Here is a 14,839-nt window from a genome sequence, read left to right as displayed (position 1 = left end):
TAATGTTGTTCACCAGCTCGTTTGCGCAGGTCTCCCTCCACAGCTCTCAAGATTAACAACTCATTTTTAGGTAAGGGTAAAAGCGAATTAATTCAAACACAAGCAACAGCTGGGAAGTGGGCAAAAGTACATACACTCACATTGGAGAAAAATATAAATCTTGCTGCTATCTTTTAGCTCAGTGTTTCTTGTCTATTTTGTTTTTTTGATGCACCTCACCACAAGGTAGTTTCAATTGTTAAAATTTTTTCCTGAAAATAGAAAATGTCTCTTGGGTTCTCCCGAGAGCGGGGTGCCCAGGCACACACGCATTCTTCCCATAGCACAGCACTTTAAAATTAATAGCACATGCAGAGGAAAACTAAACCCTTTGACGTCACTCTTGAAATGAGGAAACAGAAACAGAAAAGGCTCCACTCCAGTAAGCTGCCAGAGTTGAAGCCGATTGGTCTCCGCTTTTCCTTGCCTGTGGCAACTGACAGCACCTCCCAGCCTAGCAGGCCGGCTGCCTGCTTCCCCAGCCAGTCGGTGGGTCTGGGCACTGCAGCAGGCTCAGCTCCATCCCAGCACTTGCCTGGGAGAAAGAAACGTGTTATACTCACCCAGAGAGAATCTCTTTCTACCTTCCTTCCTCCCCGATCTCTCTGTGTGCTTTTGTGTTTCTTTTTTTTTTTTTTTTTACTTAATTATATTCCTAATCCTGGATGAAGTTGCTGGATTCCGCAGCACAAGTCTTCATGAACAAGCAGCACCGCTCAGAGATTTCACGGCATTCAAAGGTCACAGAACTGCCACTATGGTTAAATGTCTTGTTTAATGGTTGAGGTAGGTACAACAGATTTCAGCGGCAACTCATTTTTCTTGAGAGAACAGAGTCACAGAGAGATGGCAGGAGTTTTATTTTAAATGAACCTGTATGTATATATTTTTTGGTCTGTGATTGTTACTACAGCAACCAGCTTTTGAATTTCCTTCCTTTTTCTAGGCGAACTGACTAAACATTATCACTTACCCTGAATTAACCGTTTCATTCCAAGCAGCCTAATGAGATACTCCGGCCTTTTCACTGCACTTTGAGCCCCTCCTGAGGAGGGTTGCTTTTTTTCCTTTGGCTTCTTTTTTAATGAATGCAATATTTCTTCTCCAATGTAAATCTTAGAGTTGAGTCAGTTTTTCTTTTTGGTGGGACAGGACAGGAAAATATTGGTAAAGAGATTAGTGAGGGTTGCAGAACAGAGAAAAAGAAAATCCTTTTTTCTCTTGAGTTTGTCATGTTGGTTGATAGAAGATGAAGAAATTAGTAGGAAGAGAGGAGGAAGCTAATAATGAGATTGAAGGTAGAAAAACCTGAAGGAGGTGTGTCAGAAAAATGAACTCTTGAGGAAAATGCACTTTATCATTTTGTTGCATTTTTTTTTAATGTTCTGGATTTAGAAGTCAACAGGGGAGATGCAGGCACTGAGTTACATGACCAATGATTTAGATCTCATTATTTATAAAGGAGAATAAAACTTCTTTATTAGCACTGCAAATTTGCTAATTATCTTTTCCTACAATAGTTGAAGGCAGAGTGAGATATTTAATTAGGCACTTGAGTGATTGAGCCTGGGGACTAATTAATCTTCTATAGATTCTGTTCTTCATGTGTTCAGCCAGCATGACTATTAAAATGTTACAGTAAACCTCTTTGCCCCTGAAGGCAGGCATATGCATTTATATACAGTAAACCACTAAACCGTTGCCAGGGTGGGAAGCAGGGCAATTAAACCCAAGGCTAATATTGTTTTAAGTGACACATTATTATTATGGGTTGAGGGAGACCCCTGCTAAAAATCATTCCTATCTAGAGTCAGTTATTGTAAGAGCAATTCAAGTAATATATGGTTCACATGAATTTCCTTATTACCCTTCTCAAAGTTATAAAATAGCAAGTAAGACAGGACTGTTTGAAACCATTACTGTTTCCAGAATTGCTTGATTTTTTTCCCAAAGGTTTCTATTCTCAACGTTAAGAGAAATTTTTAAAACTGGGTCATGTTAGCAGTAAGATTAATAAGCAAGGTATAAAACACATAATGAATTTCAAAGAATTAATGAAATTAACTTCATAAGAGTGTAATGTACCAAGTTAAGAACTGCAAAAATATTAGGTCTGAAATGCAGAGGATGTGCTGTGAATGGACAATTGCTTTTCTGCAGCGCCTAGTGGGAAAACAAGGACTTTGTGTGTTGCAAATGCCTAACTGCAGCTCCTCCATTTCCTCTGCTTTATCTTTTACTACTGGCTGGTGAAACAAAGACGGGTGTCAGTAGTAACGTCTTGATTGACATTTTCTCTAATAAAATGAAGTCGCTTTTTGTCTGAAGTAGAAGCCCAGAGTTGACGAGTTGCAACTCCAAAGTCTGTATCCTCTTTATAAGGATTTTTACCTGACACTGTAAGCTGTCTGATTTCAGAGTGTACTCAGTTGACCATGAGACAAAATCAGTGGTGACTATATGTCAGCCAGTTAGCTGGGAGAAACTGTTTTGAGTCAAGTTACTTAGGGCAAGGGTGGAAAAATCCAAGATGTGTCAGGAGCAGACACCAACTTTGGGAAACTAATTGCACCAATACATCTTGTAATGCCTTTCACGATGTTCAGCACAAAGTTACTCATTGTCAGTTCTCAATAAATACCTAGTTAAAATGTTTGCTGAGAATTTACTACCCTTCATATATTGTAAATTATTTAAATGAATTTCAAATATGGCATTTTCAACTGTCTTTGAGAAAAGCTTTTGTGTTAGTTCAACCTAAAGTATAATCTATTTAGGAGGGCATTGCAAACATTGACTGGTGTTCTTTTCAGCCAGAGAACCTTGTTACCCCAAACAGATGCAAAAGTAAAATGACCAATTTTCCTCAAAGTGAGCATGTACCACATGAAAATGCCTCTGCCTAGTAATTAATCTTCCAAAGTTGAATTTGTTATTAAGCAGGCTCAAATCACAGGGGAAGCTGCTTGTTGACTGACAGAACATAGTGCTGGAAGGAATTTATTAAGCAGTAAACTAATCCCAAGCAAGACTAAAAGGACCTCATTATATTAAAATGAAGTGTCAAAATTAAGAATCAGAATAGACTTTAGAACATCTAAATGTAAAAGCTAACAGGTATTCTAAGTGGTTCAACTCACCTTGACTTTTGGGGGATAACTTTTTTTTTTTTAACATCTTTATTGGGGTATAATTGCTTTACAATGGTGTGTTAGTTTCTGCTTTATAACAGAGTGAGTCAGTTATACATATATATATGTTCCCATATCTCTTCCCTCTTTGTCTCCCTCCCTCCCACCCTCCCTATCCCACCCCTCCAGACAGCCACAAAGAACCGAGCCGGTTTCCCTGTGCCATGCGGCTGCTTCCCACTGGCTATCTACCTTACGTTTGTTAGTATATATATGTCCATGTCTCTCTCTCGCCCTAACACACCTCACCTTTCCCCCTCCCCATATCCTCAAGTCTGTTCTCCAGTAGGTCTCTGTCTTTATTCCTGTTTTACCCCTAGGTTCTTCATAACATTTTTTTTTTCTTAAATTCCATATATATGTGTTAGCATACGGTATTTGTCCTCTTTCTGACTTACTTCACTCTGTATGACAGACTCTAGATCTATCCACCTCATTACAAATAGCTCAATTTCGTTTCTTTTTATGGCTGAGTAATATTCCATTGTATATATGTGCCACATCTTCTTTATCCATGGGGGATAACTTTTTGAAGGACCCTCAGTGTTCAGAACTTTTTACCCAAAGACTCCACCATCCCATGGATTCAGCTTATATATCCCAGAGAATTCACAGACAAGTAGGAATCTCTCTTCTAGGAGGCCAGTCTAGCTAAAGAAGAAGAGATTTGGCATTTGGAAACGAGATGAGACCCTCTCTATCAGCGCCGCCCCGTGGTGGCATCCCCATTCCTCCTCAGAGCTTCCCCTTGGGCATCCTCACTTCTCCTAAGAATGTGTCTTGGGGAGCACGCCCATCCCTCTTGTGGGAGGCAGCCTTGGGGTGCTTTACAGGCATCAGGACCATTGGCTTTACAAGCATCCTAGGTGGCTTTGTCAACCTGCTAACTTTGATTCCTGAGGTGATGCATACTTGGTATATTAGCAATCTTTAAAGTGGTCGATATGGAAATTTGGGGGATAGAAGGGAAAAAGGGATGTAGAAACCCAAACTGACAATATCTACTATGTTCCAGGCATTGTTAGAGATTTGAACAAAGACTACAACGAAATGCGTCAAAGTTCTAGCGTATAATGAAGGTAGTTATACTTTCCCAAGAATCGCTTAGGTATCTAGATTTAATTTGTACGTAGAAAGTGATTGCATGGAGCACACTAAAAAGAGCAGCAGATAGAGGCAGGGGACCAGTGTTATTCAGGATCTAACTAGTTGGATGACTCTGAGCCACTTGCTCACTCTTGATCTCAGTTTCATCACCTGTAAATGAAACTGGTTGTATTGGGTTATTTCTAACAATCCTTTTTTAGATGAAACTTTTTACAGTATTCTTATTTGGAGTTTTTTTTTTAAATTCCATTTGTATATAAAAATGTGAGTGTTAAACCTTTATTAAAAGAAAATTACTGTGTGCTTTCAACATGTCAAGGGCTATGCCTACTGAGGCAAAGTGAATAAAAAGACAGATAAGCAATGATTCCCACCTTCAGGAAACTTACATTCTGGTTGAACTTAAACAAATAGTGGAGCCTGGGCAGAGAAATGGAGGAACAGAGAGAATTTGGAAGGGAGGTGGTGATGAAGAAAAACAAAAGAGGTGGCTTTATGCAACTGAATTCAAGAAAAAAATCTAAATTTTCCATCTATATAGATATTTACACCTATTATTGTGGTCTTTAATATGACCAATGGAAGCATTGTCATTCTTTTGAAATGATGTATTTGTAATGGTGTCCTTAAAAAATATAATGTGAAAGGAAGCCAAAGTTTTCCCTTTCGTTGATTAAGCTACTGTATAGGTTTGAGGTGGTGAATTAAATCAGTGTTCTGATATCTTCTCCATCGTCACTTGGACTTGGAACCCCTAGGAGTTCCAGAAAGCAGGAGTCCTTCGAGAACTTTGACAACAGCCGCAGGTTCCAGTAGCCATTTGGTGCAAGCAAGGAGGGTTCCCAAGCTGTGATGGGCTTGACCACTGATGCCTTGTAGTGTCACAGGAATGTCCTTGGTGGCAGGAAACCTCCCAAAGTGGCTCAGAACTTTCGGAGATGACCTGTGTGAGTTAAGGCAAATTTCTTAAACTTTGGAGGCCCTAACTGCCTCCTCTTTAAAATGAGGCTTTTGGAATACTTCTGGGATGCCTTTTTCCTTTCCAGATTCTGAACTTCACCCTGACAAGATTAATGTTGACTAGTTAGCATTAATTTCTTTTTATTCTCCCACCTCTCTCATCCTTTATTTCTACCACTTCCCTTAAAAGTTTGCCTTTACTCAGTTATCCAAATTTATGCGATTTCACCTCCAAAATACCCTCATTGCTAAGGAAAAACAAAAACAAGTCCCTGGGTTTTGGAGAATTTCTCCGCAGGAGGACTATTGCTCCCCAGGGAAGACCACGTGTCCTTGCCCCCTTTCTCTCCTCTGAGGCTGATGTGCTGCTCTGTGGCTGTAGCTCCCCTTCAGACAGTAAAGGGATGTGCTTTGTGTTCACTGTAGCTGGAGACTTTAATGTGACAAGTGTCTTTTTCCTAAGTGCCAATCATTGTCCTAGATTTTCTGTGCTATCTCACTTTAATATCTCTTCCGCTCCAATTCTGGTTTCTTTAGGGAATAACTGAAAACTTGTTAATAACTAACTTGGAGGAATCCTCAGAAGAAAGATGTTTTTGGTTTGGTTGTCCATTGAGTATCTGCTCTGAGACCTGGGGCCTATGGTATAGGGTGGCTTCCTCATCCTGCTGGTGGAATTTGATGCAATTGAGTTACTCTAATCCAGACACTGGTTGGATCCTACTTGGGTCAGAGCATTCCTCTGGCATCTCCTCTGGGTATGGTTTACAGATAACGTCTCAAGCTTGGAAAATACAGGACAGGGTTTGTAGTTTTGGATAAACCTAAAAATAACATGACACAAAACACACATAAGTCTATTAAGCAATATATAATTCTTAATATATTAGTGTATAAATACCCCAGTATTGAAAATCAAAACCCTTTCATGAATGCTTTATAAATTTATTTGCATACAGTATAGAAGTATGAAAATAATAGCCTTAGTCAATATACCAGTAAAGAAAGTTTATGTCATGCATACCCCCTCCATCCTTCCCGCTCCCTTCACCCTTCCTTTCTTCCTTCCTTCCTGCCTCCCTTTCTTCCCTTTCTTGCATTTGTAAGGAGAAGATGGAAAAAATTAAGATTGGTAATGAGATTTTGATGGAGTTTCCTTTTGTAAAATTTGAAGTAATGTTTGTTTTAGTTTTTCCTTTCTAATTGTCGGTGAATATGTGCAAAATTTTTCATTAAAATTCCTGCTCAGATTCTTGACTTATTAATACCTTTTGTGTTTTACATTCATATTTAACATGTAAATAAATATATAAGATATCCCTTCTACATGATGAAAATCATCATTACCTGCTCACTGCTTCAGACACACAAAAAAGGATTCGGTTCAAAACAGGAGTTTGTACATAATTTAAATATACAGAAGGATATTTAAGTTTTGAGTTCTAAAAAATATTCTTCTTTTCCCCTGGGATGGGAGGTAGGGTCCAGGGTTAGTCTGGGGTGAGGGGTATTTCCATGGGTTCAGGTGTAGACATAAGGAGGTTAACATATACCTGAATTGGTCAAAATTTGATATCTAAAATAAAGATACTAAATTTTCAATGTTTTACATATTCTTTGACCCTAGTAAATCTTAGTCTAAGAACATATCAAATTATGTTTATTTTTGCCTTGTTTGTAATATAAAAACTCAGAAACTACCTAAACTAATAATAGGCGAGTTGTTGAGTACATTATTTTGAATCCATACAATAAAATGCTATATAGTTACTTAAAAGAATAAGCTAGATCTACATGCACAGTCTGGAATGATTTTCAAGATGTGTTAAGTGAAAAAAAGCTGCATTAACATTTGTATAACTACATATACACATTCACACACACTGATGGAAAATTTCTACAAATTCAAATAAAAACTTGGCAGTGGAAGCCTCTGGCAGGAGAACTTTGAGCATGGGATGGGAACGACTATCTGTTCATGTATATACTTTAGAATTGTTCAGCTTTTCTCCTCATAAGTTTATTACATACACAGTGGAAAAATTATGTATATTTATTTATTACTGCGTGATATTTAAATTAAAGTTGAGAGGAAAATTAGAAAGTAAAAGAAGAAAGAGTTCTGTTTTTTAATTGCTTCATTAGCTTCTTTCTTCAATCATATTTAATGTCTCCTGTGTGCCTTTAACACAGGTGGGGAGGCCATCATGCCCCGGAAGAAAGAGTCCAGGAAGTGAGGAGATAGATAGCCCAGCTCTCCTGCTTGAGTAACTTTGGGCCAGTCATCTCTCAGGGCACCAGTTTCCTCATGTACAAAACGAGAGGCTTAGTCAAGCTCAAATTTCCTTCCAGCTTTCATATACGTTTCAAAATTTTCATAAGAAAACTTTTTGGCCTATTGCCTGCCCAACTATTTGAGACCTTTCTCCATAAACTAAATGTACATATTTGACTGTATGTATTTTATTGCTTTGAACACTTTAACTAAATTTTCTCTTTTAGAATTGGTCAATTTGGTTTAATTTTTCAAATTAATTAAATATGTACAATTTATATTTATTCAAACAGTGTTTAAGGAAACCACACATCATGGACTTTTAAAATTAAAATATGCTATAATACCATTTATTCATAAAACAGTAGAAAACACTGTATTAAGATGTGTAGTTTGTGAAGTAATACAAGCAACTAATGCTTCAGTTTCAATATGATTTATACATTTCTTGGTTTTTCAGGAGAAACAAAAAAAAGACTCTGATTTCCCTTTCCCATGATGCCACTTGCCAACTGTGTCCAGCCAGATGAAAGAACTCAGTCATTCACAGAAGTGTAGATGTATTCTCGTAAAAAGAGATGCTGCAGTAATACAGAGGTCTAAAGAATGCCTTGATTTAGAAAAGGTCATTAAATTTAAGGAAAAAGTTGTTTTCCATGTGATAGAAATATAGTATATTTCCATGTCTTTCAGACTAGTCTTCTTGCTTTTTCAATGAAATGAAAACAATTTTAATTTGGTTTTTAGTTTGACTTGGAAAATATAAGTATTAGTTATTTTAATTATTTAGTAATTTTTATTTTCTATTTTTCTAGACTTTTATTGTGTTTGGAGTAAAGAACAATCTTTAAGTTAAAACAAAAGGGATAAACACAAAACAGATTGGAATTTGTATGATAGGAGTTTTTTTTTTTAAACAATCTTATTGAGGCATAATTGACACACAATTGGCTGTGCATATTTGAAGTGTACAGTTTGATAAGTTTGATACTCTTGTGAAACCATCACCACATTCAAGATAATGAACATATCCATCATCCCCCAATTTTTTCCTATGCCTTTGTAGTCCCTCCCTCTACCCCTCTCTCCATTCTGAAACAACTTATCTGCTTTTTATGTATGATAGGAGTTTTGAATGACATTCTAAATTTTTCTCTACAAATCCCTTTTAATTTTTAAAAAAAATTATTAATCATTTAAAAATAATCCAATGGCTAATAATAAAGTAATTGAAAAATACTATCTTCTTTTTCATTAATATGTTGCCCCTGAGTGTCTCTGTGAGTGCATGAGAGAGACAGAGTGCAAACCCTTCTCAAACTTGAAGACAAATGTATATAAAAACTATATACTGCTGTGGCCTCTCCCGCCGCAGAGCACAGGCTCCGGCAGCGCAGGCCCAGCGGCCATGGCTCACGGGACCAGCCGCTCCGCGGCATGTGGGATCCTCCCGGGCCGGGGCACAAACCCGTCTGCATCGGCAAAAATTATTAATCATTTAAAAATAATCCAATGGCTAATAATAAAGTAATTGAAAAATACTATCTTCTTTTTCATTAATATGTTGCCCCTGAGTGTCTCTGTGAGTGCATGAGAGAGACAGAGTGCAAACCCTTCTCAAACTTGAAGACAAATGTATATAAAAACTATATACTGCTGTGGCCTCTCCCGCCGCAGAGCACAGGCTCCGGCAGCGCAGGCCCAGCGGCCATGGCTCACGGGACCAGCCGCTCCGCGGCATGTGGGATCCTCCCGGGCCGGGGCACAAACCCGTGTCCCCTGCATCGGCAGGCGGACTCTCAACCACTGCGCCACCAGGGAAGCCCTATTAAAACTTTTAATGGTATTTGTGTCAAAAACAGTCAGTTGGAGAATATAGCCTACTTAAAATATGTCTCCTTTAACGTAAATCTTTTAAAAAATAGGTCAGATACATTTATTGAATTAATTGGCAACAATATGTAATTTCTAAAAATTTAGTTTGTGTATTTTATGTGGAGAGAGAAGGGAAAGCAGGAAGAAAAAAATGAGAATCAAACTTTTTTCAGGGATCACTGACCTTGTAACCTAAATCCCTGCGTTCAAGTTCCAGATGCTAGCCTTACTAAGTGTAATACTTTGGACAAGTTATTTAGCATTTTTGACTTTTTAAGTCTCTTAAATGTGAACTTAAAATGAGGTGCCTTTATGTTCTAAAATTTCTAAGGTTTACTCACTACACACGCAGATGGATTAGCTTTCATATGTAATTAGTCGCTTAGTTCAGGGCGCAAATGTCAAGTCACTTCTTTCTCAGAACAGTCCTATTAGGAGAGGATTCATTATGCCCACTTTTTTTTTTTTTTTTTTTTCCCCCGGTACATGGGCCTCTCACTGTTGTGGCCTCTCCCGTTGCGGAGCACAGGCTCCGGACACGCAGGCTCAGCGGCCATGGCTCACGGGCCCAGCCGCTCCGCGGCATGTGGGATCTTCCTGGACCGGGGCACGAACCTGCGTCCCCTGCATCGGCAGGCGGACTCTCAACCACTATGCCACCAGGGAAACCCCATTATGCCCACTTTAATGGCAAGGAAATTGAGGTTTACAGAAGTTAAAACTAATAGAGTTGAAATTCAACCCTAGCTTTTTTAATGACAGTTTTTTATTGTTTTTATATGTTTCAAATGCACTGTGTTTAAATCCATCTTTGATCATTCTAAGCATGAGTTAGAAAAAGTCTTTTTAAATTATTATACAAAACATAAAAATATCTATTTCAAAATGTTAAAGCAATCTACGCAATATATTTATTTATATGAGGTTCCAGTGTATAGAGGAAACATTATTTCATTTTAAGTTCATTCGCAGTGGGTGAATCTGACACTTTAAACTTCAGAAGTTTTGTTCTGAAAGGCAGTGTAACCGTAATGATGAACAGTTCAGAATCTGGCACCATTCATTGTGGTTCACTTATTAGCTCTGGGATCCTAAGCCAGTTAATCTCTCTGGCCCGCACTGTACTTATTTATAAGATGAAGGTGTTTAAAATATCTGCCTCATAAGGTTGTTGAGAAGATCAAATGATTTTTGTTTATAAAATGCTTAGAACGGTGCATGAAAGGTAGTAAACATCATGTGTGTATCAACTGGTATTATTTGCTTACAGTTATAAAAATTATTTCATGGAGTTGTAACTATTTTGGGCATAGTCCTGTTGGATGTTTTAAACATTTAAGAGAAATATAGTTTTTTATTTTATTTTTAAACTATAGCACACATACAGAGAAATACCCAACATATAAATGTACAGAATGGTTCACTAATTTTAAGTGAACAAATATATAACAATTACCCAAGCCAAGAAATAGAACATTATTACATTATTGCCACCTCAGAAATCCCATCAAGCCTCCTCCATTCTTTCATTCACCGTCATACAGTGAGACTTACTAGGTTGTTGCATATGGCTCTAATTTAATTTCATTATTGCATAGTGTCTAATTATTTGAATATGCAACAATTTATTCACCCATTCTACTGTGGAAGAACATTTCAGTTGTATCTAGTTGTTAATATTATGAATAATACTGGCCTGAGCATTCTTTTGATACACCTGTACATGTATTTCTGCTGAGCATACACCTAGGAATTAGTTGCTGGGCCACAGAGAATGTTTCTGTTCTACCTCAGTAGAAAATTCAAAACTGCTCAAGGTGGTTAAAATAATTTACACTCCCACCAACAATGTATGTATGATAATTCCCTTCCTCACTAACCTTACATATTAGCATTTAGGAGGTGTGTAGTGATAGCTTATGGTGGTTTTAATTTGCATTTTCCTGATTATTGACAAGTTTGAGCACTTTTGCACATATGTATTGGCCATGTAAATATCCTCTTTGTGACGTGTCTAAACAAGTCATTTATATATTAATTTATAGGAATTTTTGATATATTTTAATATCTTTGATTGCTATATATGTTATCTCCCATTCGTAAAATCTCCTGTTCTCTTCTTCAAGATTATTTTGTTCATTCTTCATTCTCTACATTGCCTTATAAATTTTAGAATTAAGATTCTTACCTAAAAATGAAATTTTGGTTATTGATCAATTTGGGAAGATTTGACATCTTTCCTGAGTCTTTCAATTCATGAACATAGTATATCCCTCTATTTATTTAGGTCTTTGTTAATTTCTCTCAATAATATCTTCTAGCTTGCTTTGTGGTCATTTTACACATTGCTTGCTAGATATATTACTAAACACTTAGTATTTTGATGCTATTCTAAATATTATCTCTTCAATTTCAATTTTTACTTTTTGTTGCTAATATATAGAAAACCAGTTAATTGTTGGTATGTCAATTTGTTAGCAGCCTTACTAAACTCACTTGGGAATTCTCACATTTTTTCTGTAGATTCTTTTTGTATTCTATGTAGGCAATCATGCTATCCAAGAATAATGGTAGGCATATATATTCTTTTTTAATACTGATAGTTTTGTCTTATTGTACTGGCTAGGATTTTCAGTAAATTGTTGAAGAGGTAACAGTGGGAAATGTATTATTTTCAATCTTAGAAGGAAAGCTTTCAACATTCTGTCATTCAGTATTATATTCTCTATAATATTGAGAAGTTTTCTTCTATTTCTAGTTTGCTAAGAGTTATCATGAATAAATATTTGATTTATCGAATGTTCTTTCTGATATCTACCACGTGATTTTTCTCTATTTTTCTGTTGTGGTGGTGACTGATTTTACAATGTCAAATCAAACTTGAAGTCCTGGAGTAATCCCAATTTGGTCATGATGTGTTATGCTTTTTTTTTTAATCCATTATTACCTTGTTTCTGGATTGCTAATAATTTTTAGGATTTTGCAACTATGTTCATAAAAAAGATTAGCCTAAAATTATTCTTTCTGGTAGCAACCAGGTTCCATTGACCTCATAAAAATAGTTAGAAAATATTACCCTTTAAAAATTTGGAGGAGGTAGATTTATATAGATTCATGTTATTTCTTCCTTAAATATTTGTTAGAAATTGTAAACAAATCCATCTGGTCCTGGAATATTTTGTGGGCAAGATTTTAATTACGGTTTTAATTTCACTAATTTTTATGGGTTATTCAGGTTTTCTGCTTTTATTTTCAGTTTCGGTAAGTTTTGTATTTCTAGGTCAACTATCTTATCAAAATTTTGTAATTAGCATGAAGTTGTTCATAATTCTCTGCTTTAATATTAGTCTTTTTATTTTTACTATTAGTTTACTGTGCCATTTCTGGTTTTATTGTTTTTCTCCAACAGTTTTGACAGGATTATCAACTTTATTAGATATTTCAAGTAAACAACTTTTGACTTTTTAAATCCTCTTTTTTTTTTTTGTGGTGCGTGGGCCTCTCACTGTTGTGGCCTCTCCCGTTGCGGAGCACAGGCTCCGGACACGCAGGCTCAGCGGCCATGGCTCGCGGGCCCAGCCGCTCCGCGGCATGTGGGATCTTCCCAGACCGGCGCACGAACCCATGTCCCCTGCATCGGCAGGCGGACTCTCAACCACTGTGACACCAGGGAAGCCCTTAAATCCTCTTTATTTATGTGTATTTATTGTCTATATGTATTAATTTTAATCTTTTATTATTTCCTTTTTTTCTTCTTTTCTGAGCTTTTTTTTTTCTATTTTCTCAGGTTTTTTTCTTTTTTTTGGCTCATAACATTTCACTTTTTCTTCTTTTTGAATAAATACATTTAAACCAATAAATTTTTCTCTAACAGAGTTGCATCCCCAAATTTAGAGTTTCCATCATCAGGTAGCTCAAAACAATTTCAATTGTAATTTCTTTTTGGACTTAGATTATTTAGAAATGCATTTATTAATTTTCAAACATATTGAGGTTTTCTAGTTATCTTTTTGTCATTGTTTCCTAGTATAATTCTACCATGGTCATAGATCATAATTGATCATCCATGATTTAGATCTTTGAAATTTGTTGTATCTTATTTGTATGACTCAACATATTGCCAACTTCTATAAATGTTTCATATACATTTGAAATGAGTTTGGATTCTGTGGTTGTTAGGTACAGTGCTCTATATAAGTCAATTATAAAATTATTAATTGAATAATTCAAATCTAATAGTTGGTTCTCAGGAAGCAAAGAAATCAATACATATCACAGTGGTCTATGGCCTTCCAAAGAGGGCCATATGTATATAATCTGTACATAAACAGATATACAGTGTATATGGTATTAAACTCTTTTGGAAGGAAGTGATTAGGAGAAACAAATCTAAAAAGTCTGCTTAAGGAAATGGGATGATAATGGAAAAAAGGTTGACAGATAGTTAGATACAAATTTAAAACTGTTATATCATCCTGTTGAATTGAAACTTTTCTCATAATAAAATATCCCTTTTTTTTCTCTATTAATGATTTTGCCTTCAAGTCTACTTTGACTAATACTAAAATCTGTACCACTAGCTTTCTGTTAGTTAGTGTGTGTGTGACTTATCTCTCATTCTCTTAGTCTTTAATTTTCTATATGTTTATGGTTTAGATGTCTCTCTTTACAAGCATCAGATAAGTAAATATTGTTTTATCATTCAGTCTGATATTTGTCTTGTCAGTGGAGTATTTAGTCTTTTTACATTTAATGTCATATGATATATTTGAGTTTAAATATGCTGATTTACTATGCTATTGGATTGGCCAAAACGTTTGTTCGGGATTTTCTGTAACATCTTACAAAAAACCTGGATGAAATTTTTGGTCAACCCAATATTTGCCCTTCCTGTTCTATATTTCTTTTTATCTCTTTGCTTGCTGTCTTTGGATTGAGTATATTTATAATTACATTGCCCCTTTCCTATTAGCTTGTTATTTTTACATTCTTTTACATTGTTTTACTGGTTACTATTGAGGTTACAGGATTCATCTTTGACCTATTGAAAGTACAATGCAAATTAGTACTTTTATCACTTTGTGGGAAATTTGAAAACCTTAGATGAATACCTTAACTACTTTTGCGCCTCTTCAGAATTATATTCTATTTTTAGGTATTTAATTTTATGTAATTTAAGCTGCATAATGATTATTGTTATTATGGTCTCATACAGTCATGTATACTCTTCTTCCTTCTTGCATCTCTGAGATTACATATAGGATTTCCTTTAGTATAGTGACAATTTGGTTCAGTTTTGTTTTTTGTTTTTTCTATCTGAAATATATTTACCTTTTTTTTTTATCACATGCACTTTTCCTGGGAAGAAAATTCTAGATTGGTAATTTTCTTT

General features: G+C 36.0%; 1 protein-coding gene across 1 annotated transcript in view; it reads left to right on the top strand.

The window, feature by feature from the left end:
* Window positions 1–490: 490 nt before the first annotated feature.
* Window positions 491–14,839, top strand: part of PDE7B (phosphodiesterase 7B) — a 338,881-nt gene continuing 324,532 nt past the window's right edge. Inside the window, exon 1 of the mRNA XM_007452971.1 lies at window positions 491–825. Coding sequence (XP_007453033.1) covers window positions 805–825 — 21 coding nt within the window. The 5' untranslated portion in view covers window positions 491–804. The remainder of the gene's footprint in view (window positions 826–14,839) is intronic.

Source organism: Lipotes vexillifer, unplaced genomic scaffold, assembly GCF_000442215.2.
Source record: "Lipotes vexillifer unplaced genomic scaffold, Lipotes_vexillifer_v1.1 scaffold155, whole genome shotgun sequence".
In the NCBI taxonomy this organism is placed as follows: Eukaryota; Metazoa; Chordata; class Mammalia; order Artiodactyla; family Lipotidae; genus Lipotes; species Lipotes vexillifer.
This window is presented reverse-complemented; position numbering and strand designations above follow the sequence as displayed.